Source organism: Polyodon spathula, chromosome 4 (assembly GCF_017654505.1).
Source record: "Polyodon spathula isolate WHYD16114869_AA chromosome 4, ASM1765450v1, whole genome shotgun sequence".
NCBI lineage: Eukaryota > Metazoa > Chordata > Actinopteri > Acipenseriformes > Polyodontidae > Polyodon > Polyodon spathula.
In genome coordinates this window covers 69,566,100-69,583,924 of record NC_054537.1, presented here as the reverse complement: position 1 = coordinate 69,583,924, position 17,825 = coordinate 69,566,100, and the positions used below count along the sequence as shown (strand labels likewise).

Genomic DNA, 17,825 nt, shown 5'->3' with positions numbered 1-17,825 from the left:
TAATCTTCCTTTACAGCAGTGACTATATAAATGCAATTTGCTATTAAACAGCCTTTCAATAAAATTACTTGTCATAAATTGAGACTGGATTTAAAAGGTCTCACTTTTACATTTGTAATTTAGAATTACAGTTTTTTTTATAACATAAGAGGCCCACACATTTACACAGCACCCTATAACCAAGGTTTACCGAGTAAAGCTTTAGATGAATAGGAAGCATAAACCATGCAAAAGGTCAATTACCTCATCCCATCTATGATATAAAACAGCAATTAAAACTGAAAGTTTTTTTTTAAGATCCTTTTTTGTACATTCTGCTAACATTGATTAACTGGGTAGATTTATTTGTCCTCACACCCTGGTTCCCTTCATTTCAGACTCCTCGTCAACATTAACAACAATCCGGTCAATAGCTCTTCAGCACAGCATCCATATCCCATTTCCAGATCCTTTTTTTTTTTTCAAAAAAAAAAAAAAAAAATCCAATCACATCACCTTCCATTTTCACTGGTTCAGACATTTCCGGAAAATGTGTCAGGTCTTGTTAATAATTTGCTGAAGGCAGTGTAAAATATGTAGTGCAAGTAGTATACTGTACAAAACAAACCTATTTACAAAATATTTGTTAAATGAAGCAGACGGCTGGCAAGAAACCACTTATGGTATATCCACACATGCCTTGGCTTACCTAGAAAACAACCATTAGGAACACGAAGGAATAGGAATTTTGAAACCAGTTTTATAATCAATTAACTAGGAGACCTAAATCAGACATAGCTTTATAGGTGCTCAAAAATTATTAACCATGTGATATACAAATGACCAGTTTGTAACTGGTTATTGTGTTCTCCATGGCTGCTTCTGTCCAGAACTCAGCACTCTGCATCAGCTAGATAAGCCACAGCATGTGCTGGACATACCCCAAGCCAAGTGACTTTATGCCAAGCCTGTATACTGTAAAAATCTAGAAAGCAGCACACATTCCTTGATATACATGTTTGAAGACAAGCTTGATGACAGATCTGAGATTCACACCCAGATGTGGGGGTTTGAAAGTTTGAAGAGAGGGAAATAAGTTTTCAGCGGAAAGCAAAGGTCCATCAAAAGGAAGGGATGAAAAAGATGAAGGCTGACAGAAGCTGACAGGAAATAGCGATAGCACTGCACATCAAACGCAGAGGCAAGGTCTTTCAGAGGCGATTGACACGGCGAGGAAAAGGGGCACAACAGTAAACTGGTGGAAAGAAAGAGAGGACATTTTAGAATAGCAAAACATAAGGGTTTGGAAACATTTGTCAAGATGGTAAGCATAAATTCAGAGCCTGACAGAGTGATCATTCAATGGATCTACAATCACTATGCTGAAACGCCAAAATAACAAAAGTGGTAATACTATATGAAGGGATTGGTAATTAAAATGTATGCATGTGCAGTAATATGATTTTCAGTGAAACATATATTCAATTAATGTTAAAAGAGCAATTTATTTATCTGTTCTTTTTTAATTGTTGACATGCAGTCATCAAAAAGAACGATATGCAATACTTACGCGCACACACCAAAAAGGCATTAAAGAGTCTTTACTAAAATGTATCAACTCAAAATCCCCATTTTTTACTATATTTTGTTTTTTCAGCATTCCATTTTAATTTTACACCTCAAGATATTGCAGGGTTTTTTTTTTTTTTTTTTTTTACAGATGAACAAACCTTAGCTGTACTAAAACATTTAAACTCCATATTATATACAGATATATTAACGTAACCTATATGTACACCAATGACATGGTAAAGTATTGTTGTTCTATTGCGCAGGATATTCTGTTCTACTGCTATGAACACATATTTATCCACGTAGCAGATTGTTAGATAAACACCAAAAGAGGAGAACACCCAAGATTAGTTGATAAGATATGAATTGTTGGTGATTTTTTTCAAATGTTTGCAGGAAAGTGAGGAAGCGAATACCCCTTCCTCTAGTCAGGAAGATAAACACAGTAACCCTCAACCAAATGATAGATTGATCATATTAGAAAGGCACAGCGAGAAAAGTAAAAGTAAAAATGAATGTGTAAAAAAGTGCAGAGCTGAAGCTTTAAACGCTGGTGTACAGCAGATGATGGTTTGAGATGATTTCTTGGACCTACATTGATAGGCCAAGTCCATCTGGCTTGCAAGTTCAGCATCAGTTGGTTGAAATACTTGTGGATCCATAAAGACTGTATCTAGACAAGGACGGTATGGTGGGGGAGGGGGAGCACTAACTGAGACGGATCACACACATTGCCTCTTGGAAGCTTTACTGGCACTTGATGCCCAGCACCTAGACAGGGAATTAATGTGCTGGTTATTAGCTAAGGAAAAAGGCTTGGTTATGAAATCTCAAGCATACAATTTTTATCTCCCAAGTAATCGTAGTTTTGTGTATCTCCCCAAGTTGACAAAGCAAATGAAAATGGCATGGATCTTATCAGTGTTCAGTAATGTACCTTTGGATCACCTTGATCACCTACATAAAATAATACACATAAATAAATAAATAAATAAATAAATAGAAAACAAACATGACAAAATGATACAAAGGTCACATTAACTAGGGCAGAAAAAAAAAATAAAAATAACTAAGGCCATCGAGAAGATATGCTTGTAGGGACAGTAAAGATTTTGAAAAAGAGGAAGAATGAGGCTGTACAGTTCCTGTACTGTGGGTCAATACAGTAGACAATACTCCTTTTCTCACAACCCCTATAGGTGGACATGGTAACAGGGCAGGTCAGATATTCAGTGTAATGCATCATATTTGTAGCACAGGTAAACCAAGGTGCAGTAAATGCGCTTTATCTAAGGGCAATGAGTGAATACAACACAATATATGAGATGGTGGGATCTTAAAGAGTAAGTAGTGGGGTTCCCAATAATATAGCGTTATACATCCCCATGTGTATCTACAACTGTTTAAATAATGTACCTGTCATTTTTCTTTTCATTGTTAACATCCTGACCACTTTTTACACATAACTTAAGCTCTTTAAAAAATGTCTGCTCTAGTGCGCTAATAGTGTAAGGATTATTGCCTACCTTGTCAGACAGGTAACACAGCAACAAAAATGATGTGGCATGGAACAGAAAAGTCAGAACAGTTTTTTTTTTTTTTTTTATCACTCTTCCTGCAGTGATTTAGATGACAGATCTCAAACTCATGTGCACTAATGCGGCCATTTTAAAAAAAGAGCTTTGAAACAGAGTTTAAAGTTATAAGTGTAAAAATATGTCAGTATGTTAACAATGAAAAGAAAAATTACAGGTACATTATTTAAACAGTTGTAGATACACATGGGGATGTATAACGTTATATTTTTCAGAACCGCGCTACTTATTCTAAGAAAAAAAAAAAAAAAAACATGAATGGAAATGTTCTACAGCCTCCTTGCAGCAGGCACAGAATAAAAGAAACCTCATGTCAGAACTCCAGGAAACTGGTGCAACAGACCACCTGAAATCCTTTGACAGAGTGCTGATAATCTGACTATACTGTGCAGCAGGTGATTGACCTGGTTATGCAATGATCAAAAAAGGGTTAACTTCCTAAAGAACTGGTGAATAGCGGTGTACTTGTGATCAAAGAATATACTCATGGTAGAATGCAAAACTTATCAATCTTCTGGCCTTATCTCAGTTCTAAACAAGATCCTTCATGAAATCAAACCCTAGCTTATGCAAGCCAGAGGTTAGGCATGAGGGTTTCACAAAGACTATGGAACTGAGTGGCGGATTGTTATCGCCAGACTGGTGATGGAAAAGGAAAGCAAGCATAACACACTGTTATTATAAACAATGCAAAGTGTTTTCCTACAGTGCCAAGATTAGGATTTCACAATGGCTGCAGTGAACTTGAGCCAACTACCACAGAAACATAAAAAAACCAATCATTTAATATACAGCACAAGGGTAATCTGACTGTCATATCTAATGCGGTGACTACTAATGATTCTTCAGCTGTGTTTATTTATAAAAACATCAACCAGACAGGTAAACAGATAACGTGAAACACACATGTGTCTTGTGTTGTTATATTTTGTAGTTGTGCCCAAGGAAGCAAATGACAGACTAAACCATAGCCTGGGTAACCAGGAGTACAAAATGCAACATGGATCAGGGTATGTTGTGATATCAATAAATAAATACTAGGTCACCTGCTGGAACGTGCACATGGAAACACAAAAGCTATCTCATCCGTACAGAACCCAAGCAGGGTGGGGACATGATAAGAGATAATTATTTTACTCGTTAGGTCTGATTTCTAACACTGTTGTACCACTGCCAGAACATGGAATTGCTTGGATTTTTTTTGTATTCAAACCCAAATTAGTATAGTCTTATTAAATTACGAAGAAAAAAATAAAACATTTTGTCCATATTATTTATGAGGCCATTATTTGTTATTTCCATTCTGAAATTTGTTTGCAAGTTGTTATCTTTTTGCTTACATGAGGCTACCTTTTTGTTGTCGCTCACCTTTTAAATGTTTATAATGCGATACATTTAAATTTGTATATCAATAACTGTTTATATGCTTCTATTTTGCACTTCAGGGCCACCATAAAACAATGGAATAAAACACTGCAAATGTTTCAAACCAAAAAAGAAACTCAAATATGTTTATTTAGGAGCTACTGTACTAGTCTGTTTCTCAACAATGTTTTACACTTTACACTGGAGCAAAACCTTAGTAAACCTAGTACAATATATCTGTAAAAAAAAAAAAAAAAATCAAAACTTTTGCACTGGAAAAACATGTTAATTAAAGTATGTGGCTGTATCGAGTGACACTTGATTTAACCATCAACAATCATTAGCATAAAAAATAAGCTCATTATGCAAAATGCTTCATGCTTTACATTTTAAGATCTTCTGTAAAAATGACGGATAATGATAGATAATCTTCCTTTACAGCAGTGACTATATAAATGCAATTTGCTATTAAAAAGCCTTTCAATAAAATTACTTGTCATAAATTGAGACTGGATTTAAAAGGTCTCACTTTTACATTTGTAATTTAGAATTACAGTTTTTTTTTATAACATAAGAGGCCCACACATTTACACAACACCCTATAACCAAGGTTTACCGAGTAAAGCTTTAGATGAATAGGAAGCATAAACCATGCAAAAGGTCAATTACCTCATCCCATCTATGATATAAAACAGCAATTAAAACTGAAAGTTTTTTTTTAAGATCCTTTTTTGTACATTCTGCTAACATTGATTAACTGGGTAGATTTATTTGTCCTCACACCCTGGTTCCCTTCATTTCAGACTCCTCGTCAACATTAACAACAATCCGGTCAATAGCTCTTCAGCACAGCATCCATATCCCATTTCCAGATCCTTTTTTTTTTTTCAAAAAAAAAAAAAAAATCCAATCACATCACCTTCCATTTTCACTGGTTCAGACATTTCCGGAAAATGTGTCAGGTCTTGTTAATAATTTGCTGAAGGCAGTGTAAAATATGTAGTGCAAGTAGTATACTGTACAAAACAAACCTATTTACAAAATATTTGTTAAATGAAGCAGAGGGCTGGCAAGAAACCACTTATGGTATATCCACACATGCCTTGGCTTACCTAGAAAACAACCATTAGGAACACGAAGGAATAGGAATTTTGAAACCAGTTTTATAATCAATTAACTAGGAGACCTAAATCAGACATAGCTTTATAGGTGCTCAAAAATTATTAACCATGTGATATACAAATGACCAGTTTGTAACTGGTTATTGTGTTCTCCATGGCTGCTTCTGTCCAGAACTCAGCACTCTGCATCAGCTAGATAAGCCACAGCATGTGCTGGACATACCCCAAGCCAAGTGACTTTATGCCAAGCCTGTATACTGTAAAAATCTAGAAAGCAGCACACATTCCTTGATATACATGTTTGAAGACAAGCTTGATGACAGATCTGAGATTCACACCCAGATGTGGGGGTTTGAAAGTTTGAAGAGAGGGAAATAAGTTTTCAGCAGAAAGCAAAGGTCCATCAAAAGGAAGGGATGAAAAAGATGAAGGCTGACAGAAGCTGACAGGAAATAGCGATAGCACTGCACATCAAACGCAGAGGCAAGGTCTTTCAGAGGCGATTGACACGGCGAGGAAAAGGGGCACAACAGTAAACTGGTGGAAAGAAAGAGAGGACATTTTAGAATAGCAAAACATAAGGGTTTGGAAACATTTGTCAAGATGGTAAGCATAAATTCAGAGCCTGACAGAGTGATCATTCAATGGATCTACAATCACTATGCTGAAACGCCAAAATAACAAAAGTGGTAATACTATATGAAGGGATTGGTAATTAAAATGTATGCATGTGCAGTAATATGATTTTCAGTGAAACATATATTCAATTAATGTTAAAAGAGCAATTTATTTATCTGTTCTTTTTTAATTGTTGACATGCAGTCATCAAAAAGAACGATATGCAATACTTACGCGCACACACCAAAAAGGCATTCAAGAGTCTTTACTAAAATGTATCAACTCAAAATCCCCATTTTTTACTATATTTTGTTTTTTCAGCATTCCATTTTAATTTTACACCTCAAGATATTGCAGGGTTTTTTTTTTTTTTTTTTTTTTTTTTACAGATGAACAAACCTTAGCTGTACTAAAACATTTAAACTCCATATTATATACAGATATATTAACGTAACCTATATGTACACCAATGACATGGTAAAGTATTGTTGTTCTATTGCGCAGGATATTCTGTTCTACTGCTATGAACACATATTTATCCACGTAGCAGATTGTTAGATAAACACCAAAAGAGGAGAACACCCAAGATTAGTTGATAAGATATGAATTGTTGGTGATTTTTTTCAAATGTTTGCAGGAAAGTGAGGAAGCGAATACCCCTTCCTCTAGTCAGGAAGATAAACACAGTAACCCTCAACCAAATGATAGATTGATCATATTAGAAAGGCACAGCGAGAAAAGTAAAAGTAAAAATGAATGTGTAAAAAAGTGCAGAGCTGAAGCTTTAAACGCTGGTGTACAGCAGATAATGGTTTGAGACGATTTCTTGGACCTACATAGATAGGCCAAGTCCATCTGGCTTGCAAGTTCAGCATCAGTTGGTTGAAATACTTGTGGATCCATAAAGACTGTATCTAGACAAGGAGGGTATGGTGGGGGAGGGGGAGCACTAACTGAGACGGATCACACACATTGCCTCTTCGAAGCTTTACTGGCACTTGATGCCCAGCACCTAGACAGGGAATTAATGTGCTGGTTATTAGCTAAGGAAAAAGGCTTGGTTATGAAATCTCAAGCATACAATTTTTATCTCCCAAGTAATCGTAGTTTTGTGTATCTCCCCAAGTTGACAAAGCAAATGAAAATGGCATGGATCTTATCAGTGTTCAGTAATGTAGCTTTGGGTCACCTTGATCACCTACATAAAATAATACACATAAATAAATAAATAAATAAATAAATAAATAGAAAACAAACATGACAAAATGATACAAAGGTCACATTAACTAGGGCAGAAAAAAAAAAAAAAAAAAAATAACTAAGGCCATCGAGAAGATATGCTTGTAGGGACAGTAAAGATTTTGAAAAAGAGGAAGAATGAGGCTGTACAGTTCCTGTACTGTGGGTCAATACAGTAGACAATACTCCTTTTCTCACAACCCCTATAGGTGGACATGGTAACAGGGCAGGTCAGATATTCAGTGTAATGCATCATATTTGTAGCACAGGTAAACCAAGGTGCAGTAAATGCGCTTTATCTAAGGGCAATGAGTGAATACAACACAATATATGAGATGGTGGGATCTTAAAGAGTAAGTAGTGGGGTTCCAAAAAATATAGTGTTACACCATGTGTATCTTGTTACAACTGTTTAAATAATGTACCTGTCATTTTTCTTTTCATTGTTAACATCCTGACAACTTTTTACACTTAACTTAAGTCTGTTTCAAAATGTCTGCTCTAGTGCGCTGATAGTGTAAGGATTATTGCCTACCTTGTCAGACAGGTAACACAGCAACAAAAATGATGTGGCATGGAACAGAAAAGCCAGAACAGTTTTTTTTTTTTTTTTTTTTATCACTCTTCCTGCAGTGATTTAGATGACAGATCTCAAACTCATGTGCACTAATGCGGCCATTTTAAAAAGAGCTTTTGAAACAGAGTTTAAAGTTATAAGTGTAAAAATGTTGTCAGGATGTTAACAATGAAAAGAAAAATTACAGGTACATTATTTAAAAAGTTGTAGATACACATGGGGATGTATAACGTTATATTTTTCAGAACCGCGCTACTTATTCTAAGAAAAAAAACAAACAAAAACATGAATGGAAATGTTCTACAGCCTCCTTGCAGCAGGCACAGAATAAAAGAAACCTCATGTCATAACTCCAGGAAACTGGTGCAACAGACCACCTGAAATCCTTTGACAGAGTGCTGATAATCTGACTATACCGTGCAGCAGGTGATTGACCTGGTTATGCAATGATCAAAAAAGGGTTAACTTCCTAAAGAACTGGTGAATAGCGGTGTACTTGTGATCAAAGAATATACTCATGGTAGAATGCAAAACTTATCAATCTTCTGGCCTTATCTCAGTTCTAAACAAGATCCTTCATGAACTCAAACCCTAGCTTATGCAAGCCAGAGGTTAGGCATGAGGGTTTCACAAAGACTATGGAACTGAGTGGCGGATTGTTATCGCCAGACTGGTGATGGAAAAGGAAAGCAAGCATAACACTCTGTTATTATAAACAATGCAAAGTGTTTTCCTACAGTGCCAAGATTAGGATTTCACAATGGCTGCAGTGAACTTGAGCCAACTACCACAGAAACATAAAAAAACCAATCATTTAATATACAGCACAAGGGTAATCTGACTGTCATATCTAATGCGGTGACTACTAATGATTCTTCAGCTGTGTTTATTTATAAAAACATCAACCAGACAGGTAAACAGATAACGTGAAACACACATGTGTCTTGTGTTGTTATATTTTGTAGTTGTGCCCAAGGAAGCAAATGACAGACTAAACCATAGCCTGGGTAACCAGGAGTACAAAATGCAACATGGATCAGGGTATGGCTATGTTTTGGAAGAAGGTTTGAAAGAATGATTAGTCACATCGACAGCTAGACAAGTAATAACAGTTATTCAGCAGATAATAATTTAGCCTTTATCTAACGTACAGGAGAGAAAACCGTGAGAAAGTTGCTGAAAGCAAAATGGGATTTACAGATTGCTCCATGAAACAGAGATAATGTTTTGTTTGTGTTTGAATGAACACATATGAAACGGAACTATTGTGGGTATTGAGGGTTATCTTTTTCAAATTAATGTTCACCAATTTCCAGTGAAGCTATTTGTCCAGTGAAGATATTATAGTCCGTCCGTCCATTCCATCTGTCCCCCCTCCCACCCCTCCCCCCCCCCCCCCCCCCCCCCCCCCCCCCCCCCACACACACACACCCCCCCACCCCCACACACACACACTCTAGAAGTGTTTCATAAGATATGAAATGCAGGTCTAGCTTGTTGATCTGCTATGCTAAAGATTGGGCCACATGGATAACGTCTTCAGAATGTGTGCAGGAAATGATGGGTAAAAAAAACACCAGTGCTAATTAAATGCTGGCCTTTAAATGTGTTCTTAAGCAGAGCATTGACTCTATGGGAAATACTCTAAATTCGCCTTTGATTTAAAAATAAATGTGCTTTATTGAAACCTTTATCTTAGAAATTGATAAGGTAACCCCTTCCACACAGACCCCCTACAGATAAAACAGCTGTGTGGTACTGCTACACAACATGCAGAACTCTTTGTGGGCTTGTTAGAAGGGGTGGTAATTGCTACTGGTTATCAAAAGTTTACTATGTTGAAGGTGTTGATCCTATGTCTGTAGTGTTGAGGCTGTAAATGCAGTTCCTGATCCTCGACATTCCCTATTATTTACCCTCCTGACCAAAAGTGTTTGGTAATACTTTAGTTTAGGTATCCGTTATAAGTGATTATAAACAATCTATAAACATGTTCTTAACTATGCTGTTAACAATTATAGAATATGATTAGAAATAATAAGGCTATTATAGTTTTGCCATTGCAGTTGTTTATAATCAGTTATCACGTACAGGCGATCCTCGACTTACGACGCTTCGACTTACGACACACGGCACTTACGACTCTTTTGCATTATTACCCTGCTTCAACTTTATGATATCGATACGGCATTTTTGACACGGCGAGACACGAGTCATGAGTCATATGCGTATGCTCGGTGTCCGAACCGCAGTACCTGTCGTGCGCACCCTGACTCAGTCACTTAGCGTTTTTTTTTTTTTTTTTTTTTTTTTTTATGCATGTAACTGTTTTTTGGGGTTTTTTTTAGACTTTATTTGCCCTTAACAATGTCTGATAAGAGCAATGGACTCAAAACGAAACCTAAGCTGTGAAATCTGTCACATTATGAGGGACTTAACTTCAGGCGATCGTAGTTCCGGCTAGGAGTACTGCATACACACACTGAATACGTCATTGGAAAGCCCCTAGTCTGTACTTTTAAACAAGCCAGAGTAATATGCACGTAACCACCGGGCTGAGTGTAAAGAGTTAAATAAATATTTGCATGAGTACAATATAACGGGTCATTTTTGTAAAAATATATTATCTGTCCAAAGTGTCAGGAACGTAACTCCAATTTATAACATTGTTCTTATAGGAAAACGTGCTTCACTTATGATGCTTCGACTTACAACGCACTTTCAGGAACCAATTGGATCGTAAGTGCGAGGACTGCCTGTATATAGTCGGTCTGTCTCATCAACTGTATGGAGCTGCTTTGCTTTGGCAATACAGTTATTATACACTTTTGCTATTGTTTTTTTTTTTTTTGGCTATTGTTTATAATCACTTATAACGGACACCAAAACTAAAGTGTTAGCAAGTTTTTATAGGGTAAACATGTACCCTAAAATTGAGTTGCATATGAGCTGCCACAAAACGCAGCTTGCCCTTTACAGGAAAAGGAAGTTGTTACATGTAACATATTTTGTTACCATCTGTTGTTAAATGCGGGCTAGGACAACTAGTATGAAGCAGACTGCAAAATGAATGAGACAATTTAAACCTTCTTGAGGCAAATGGTGTCCGTATTTAACAGTTTTAGGCACCCTCTGTTATCTGTGACGGCAGAAATACATTTTGAGTCCAATTTTCTAATTTCTCATCAGCTAAAAGTGGCCAGTTGATTTGATCACTGTGTGTAATACTGATTTAGTTTCATTTGATTATTAAAATACAGAAGCTGTTTATAGCAATTTGGATTACATGTGCCAACAAGTACTATCATGTGGAGATCATTTACATAAGACAGGAAATTGTTGTTCAGAACAGGTCCCTGAACACTTCTTATTTTTTTTTAACTTAATATGGATTTAATGTAATGGAAAAATGCCAAATCAATTAGGGTGGGTCAGAACATAAAATATTGAAAAAGCAGAATTTGATCTATTTGCATGGCATCGTACCAGGAAGAGGTAAGCCAGCTTAGAAACTGATGCCTAAAATATATGCTTTAGGGTTTTCTGCCATGAAAATAAAAAAAAAAGTGACCTTGCAAGTTATTTTAGTTCAGAGAGGTTTTGGATTTTAATCTTTGAAACTGCTATAAAATTTCAATGGTCTGTTTTTCACATCTACCAAGGTTTTTCAGCCAACATCTATGATATTTTTGTAAAGTCTGTAAAAAATTGAACAAATAGTTAGAGCAAATAGTTTTAGTTTTAAGAATTAGCCTGTAATTATTTGAAAACAATTGTACGTTTTACTGTGCCTTCAGCTTTTTACAATTCAATTTCTTAATAAAAGTACAAAAAAATAGTTTTAAACACTGGTGCATACTTGTAAGGTACATTGTATGCCAAGAGTTTTGCTAATTCACCTGGCGTAGTGTGGACTGAGCGTGCACAATACATGGCATGAAACTACAATTAGGCTGCTACTTGTATGTGGTTAATGCAGACTGTCTTGTATTTCACTAACTAACTAACTAACTAACTAACTAACTAACTAGCTAACTAACTAACTAACTAACTAACTAACTATAGCACTTTGAATGCAACGATTCCACTCTTCAATCAGAGCCCCATGAAGTCTTTGGGCCTCATTCACTAAACTGCGGTAAATGACTAGAATTACCGTGTGGCAGGGGAACCCACACCGCGCAAAACAAACCAGTGGTAGCTCTATTTACTAAGCTAAATACATGAACAAATAAAACAAGCTAAATGATTCATTTGCAAGTTGTTACAACACGTGGAATTCAGCACGCAGATTTATGCATAAGGTTTACACACAGTAAGAAATAGTAATAGTTATATATATATATATATATATATATATATATATATATATATATATATATATATATATATATATATATATACACACACACACACACACAAAGGTAAGTATGGTTCTGAGTCACAATGACAGCGACCAAGGAGGACAGAGTGAGGAATCTAAAGTTTACAGACCAGGAGTAAATGTATTAGCAGAAGTAGCGGTGGGGAATTATGAAAGGCTTTTTGGTGCAGAATCAGTGAGAACATTACTTCAATGAAACACAGAGGACAAAATATAGGACAAAACAGGAGAATGGCGGGGGCCTTGTCCCAAATCAGAGTCCTGCGAGACAGTCAAAGTGGCAAAAGTAATTGTTAAGGGAACATTTATGTTTAGCTCTCTATGCAAATCAAATAAATACGTGTTTGTTCAACTTGATCTCCCTCTGATTTATTTGGTAATATTAATCAAAAGTCAGCAAAGCACTCGTTCAGTCAACTACAAGTTCACTATTTACATTTCAAAAGGTGTTTGGTGAAAGTCAGTTTTTTAACATTAGATGTCGTTTGATTGCTTGTACTTACGACTGCACTCTGTGTACATTAATTTTTTGGACATTTACAGTTTCGTTTGTATATTTTAAGCATAGCTTACTTGAATATCACAAGTACATGGTGTCTGTATACATATATTAACATAGCCGAAAGTGTTGCATATACACGTGCCTCATAATCTTCACATATCTCGGACTATCTGAGGATGTACGAGTACATTGTAACATTGGAACTCATGTTGCTATTGAAACCATCTTTAAAAATGAAGCAAACTTTTGCTGGAAACAAGATATGTTTAAAATTATCTGTGTTGGCTGCAGAAAAAGTAACAAGCAGACAAAATAGTTTTTTTTTTTTTTAAAAAACAACCTTGAATGACATATTCAGCAACATTTTCGAGCTGTGTAAACCTTTAAAACGTATGTTGACACATTAAGTACAATGACCATGTAATTCCCATAGACTACTTTGCTGCCTTTAATTCTAAAATATTAAACATGGGAGAAACGCTAACTGCAGACCTGAAATGACAAAACCAAAGCTTTTGTGTTTTTCTTTAAAAAAACAGAAATCATTTTTTATGAAGTTTTAAAACCACAGATACTGTCAAATTATCAGTAAATGATATAACCTATGCTACTGGAGCCTATCAACCTAAAATAATAATAATAATAATAATAATAATAATAATAATAAATTGTACACGACTACGCATAGACGTAAACAGCTAGTGTTTCTCCCTCTGTTACATTGTCTATTATTACAAAGGCAGACACACAATTGAAATCAATGTCATTCTCCACAAACATCTTAATGATATCCTGACCTAGTACTACAGTTGTGTGGTTAGTGTCAAGATGAAGTGTATCTACTAAGTAAGCAGTAAGTTCCTCTGAATTCGCAGGTATAAAGCTCTGGGGGATGAAAATAATGTACAAAACACAGTTGCCTTGATCATCAGTGTCCTCATCGCATACAACGCACTCAGAATCGTACATTTTGCCATTTAAATATTCTTCGTGTGCTGCATACACTTTAGGAAGCTACTCTCGTCTGAGTATGTCACTGTTAGGCACGGCTCCACAATTCAAAATTTTTTTCATTAAAAAACTTTGTAATATTTCATTGACCAGTCGCTGTAGCGGTATGTTCGCTGCACTAAAGACTTCCACTAATTCAAACACGTTGGCATTATTGGTTTCTCCACTTTCTGTGCTCTTTTTAAACAATCCCACTTGTTCTGTAATTGTTTAGCCTGAACTTATAGTTTGACTTTCTTGTTTTTGTGTACTGCGCTGTCAAGATGCTTGGCAATAGGACCTTTTCTTAGATGATCCAAAGACATGTTACAAGTTGAGCAAAACAGAATCCCACCATCTGTATGCAACGTCCCCTTTCTTAGCTCTGAATGTTTTTAATGTTAATCATACACTTCAAGATAATAAATAAACACAAAATAAACATTATCTAAACAACCATTTTAAACTTCCCTCCTCTGACTCGCATGTTACATCATTGTACAGATTGAGGAATTCACCAATCATGAAACCGGTATTTGTTTGACCCTGTTGCCGTAGTAACCAAATGCACGTTACTGATGCTGCACCACGTACAGCTACTGTAGCACTGCTACTTGATAAAAGTATGAAATGAATAGGGGAGGTGAAGAGTAATGCAAAATACTGCAAGGAAAATAAAAAGCATATTTTTCACTGTAGGCAGTCTAACACACAACTTCTGTGAAATTTGTGATATTGGAAATTTTCCAGTGCGCTACATGCAGTACAAGGCTAGTATGATCTGTGCTCAATCTGTATCTAGTTATTAAATACTCCTCACACAGCCCTAGTAATGTCTGCCTGGTCCGAAATACTCTTTCCCTGACCAGCTGGTTTCAATAAGCGGTACTTTTAACACACGCTGAGACACCTAGTAAATAAAGTTAGCGCCCTTAAGTGAATATGGTTTGCATATCAAATACATGGTATTTTGTGATATAATTAGCATACATTTCCACTCATTAACATTATTCATTATATTTAAATGATTCGAATGCGGTACTTTTTCCACATGCTTTTTCACCACGCGCTAGGTTGCCTGCTACTGGTTAGTGAATACAGCAGGTGTACAAAGCACACAGTAAAGGGGCTTACTGCGTGCAAAACACGTTACTGCTGTTTAGTGAATTAGGCCCTGTAGATCTAAACTTAACAGAATTTCATTTTTTTTTTTTTTTTTTTTTAGTGATTTTTTTTCATTAGTATACATCACTTGATATTATGGAAAATGCTTACTAAAGCAATGTACATGTATACACACCACATTTACATTGCACCTGCTGTTTTTGTAATAAACTTAAACTCAAAACAGTGGAAATGCACTTACAATACTCACTTCTGGTCCTTGCATAAAGGAAAGTAAATTGTGGCTCTGGACAGACTCGAGCAAACAGTCTAATTCAAGGGCAATCCTAAACTAATAGCAGTCAACAAAGTTCATCCTAGCTAATGTGAGCTGGTAGGAGAGAGTATTTTACAGAGACAGTGATGGCCGTACGGAATGGGCTACCAAGCCATGCTGTTGCTGCTGTCACTGGGATCCCTGAAGAAGTCCTGGGATCAATATACTGTACAATAATATAAAATACTAGGAACCAGACTATAATTAATGGTGTGAATGGCCTCCTCTCGTTCATAACTTGTATTATGTTCTTTTGAAAACTTTCTTGGACAAGGGTACTTAATATTGCCCATCTGTAAGTCTCACTTGCTTCTGTATGCAAGATTCTGTTCTGGTGGTGTTCAAAACAGAAAGTTGCCAGACATGGCATATGTTCACGCATCAATTAAATCCATCACTAAGTTGCACCTAAAAATAACTTTTATGACGTAAAAGACTACAATGTTGTTCTTTGTCTGCTTTCATCATTATTTCAAGCTCTATGCCTGAAGGCCTCCTCATTCTTTCACTGAATATGCCAATATGTCAATTGTTCTCATAAAGGTCTTTATACATTATAATACATTATAACAGGATAAGGTATTTTAAAAAATAAATAAATACATAGGTGAATACCCCATCACTTACCAATGGTACTACGCCTATTGTTTTCTGTTTCCTTTTCTGCAGTATTATTCATCACAGGCTCTGGTTCTTCCGTTTTGTTATTGATTTCTGGTTCTGCTTCTTCGAATTGGTTATTGATTACAGGAGCCTTTTCCTCCATTTTAGTACTCAGAACAGGAGTGTGTGGTGGAGGTGGGGCACGACGTTTCTTCTGCTGGTTAGCATTTGGTGAGCTAGGTGTGACCTGTGCCAAAAGACATAATATATTTTATATATATATATATTATATCTTTTATATATATATATATATATATATATATATATATATATATATATATATATATATATATATATATATATATATATATAAAGAGTTTAATAGCAAAATACAATGCACAAGAACTGAGAATGGATTATGTTTAGGGCTTCTGAGTTTTTGGCATAAAAAAAAAAAAAAAAAAAAAAGCTTTTCAGGTACATGAAACAGGTAAACATCACTTAAAACAACTCTCCTACCCGTGTTACACAATAACTAGAACAGTGATGTAATATTAACAGTACCAACATCAATAAAACAAAACGTTACAGTCGCAGCTTGTGACACTAGTAAAAGACATTTACTCGCCTGAAAACCATGTGAGGCCAAATGTAGGAATCGTGAAAAATACATGTTGCACTGCACACTCAACTCCGTTGAAATGAACCTTGTACATCCAACTTAAACATAAAAACTCCCTTTTCACCAACACAATTTTAAAATGAATAAAATCTGCTTTGATTGTAGTAAATACAGACATATTGTTCCAAGCTGGCAGCAGACATTGAAGATCATCCTGGACGTTGTAGAAAATGTAAGAACTGTGTCTGTGTAGCAACAACAAACCATTTACCAACTGATGCGGGAAGCCTTCTCACAGGCATTCATTCTCAGCAGGGGATGCTGGGAAATAGAGTTCAAAATACCCAGCCAAAAAAAAAAATCTGTAATCAACTATTTAGTTGATTAATCGGTCCAATTAATCTGTTAAAAGCGGGCCACATTGTTAAATAATTGATGATACTAGTTATATCATATATAGTTATAGTTTGTTTTTTTTAAATACTTATTTAAATAGCCATCCTCATTTTAATAATTATTTTAATTTTTTAACAGCTTTTTAACGCCACACAATTTTAGTACACTCGAGAGTATATTTGTGGCTAAGTTTCACTACCAATATTGTGTTATATAAGTATTGCTTCTGTCTTTACTGTCTTAACTAAATCCTGCCAGTATTGCATGCAACTGTAGGATAATTTAATATAAATTAAATTAAACCACATTGCAATAAGCATATATATGTGTTAATCACTCTATATAAATAATGTTCTTGAGTACCCAAGTAGTTTTTTTTTTTATTATTATTATTATTTATTTCTCAACTTGCTAGTTATATAAGATGCTATTCATCTTATTTTGACAAAAGCTACTTAGAGTGAGTCGCGCTAAAGGAAGTGGCTAAAAAACTAGACTTCAAGATTTTGAGAAACATGTCGGGACACCGGGACCTTTAATAGAAAAATGGGACTGTCCCAGCTAAACCGGGATGTCTACTAATAATTCCAGCACAATCACACTGTACTGTATATTACCTCTACCCATACAGATATTACCACCAACTTATCTAATTGACCAACACCTCATCAAAACTACAAACCACTGATGGCAAAGTTGTTGTTTCAACAGTGTGTGTATGCCTATAAAATTATAAAATCTGCTTTATAACTTATTATTCCATTTCTTTATTTTATTTATCTGTACAGCTTTATATTGAAGTTTTAACATGTTCACTGAGT

General features: G+C 35.5%; 1 protein-coding gene across 7 annotated transcripts in view; it reads right to left on the bottom strand.

Moving 5' to 3' along the window:
* LOC121314795 (protein cordon-bleu-like) overlaps nucleotides 1-17,825 on the bottom strand; it is a 104,982-nt gene that overhangs the window by 12,714 nt on the left and 74,443 nt on the right. For all 7 annotated transcript variants that reach the window (XM_041248473.1, XM_041248472.1, XM_041248476.1 and 4 more), the window contains one exon: nucleotides 16,011-16,233. In XM_041248473.1, the coding sequence (XP_041104407.1) occupies nucleotides 16,011-16,233 (223 nt within the window). The remainder of the gene's footprint in view (nucleotides 1-16,010; nucleotides 16,234-17,825) is intronic.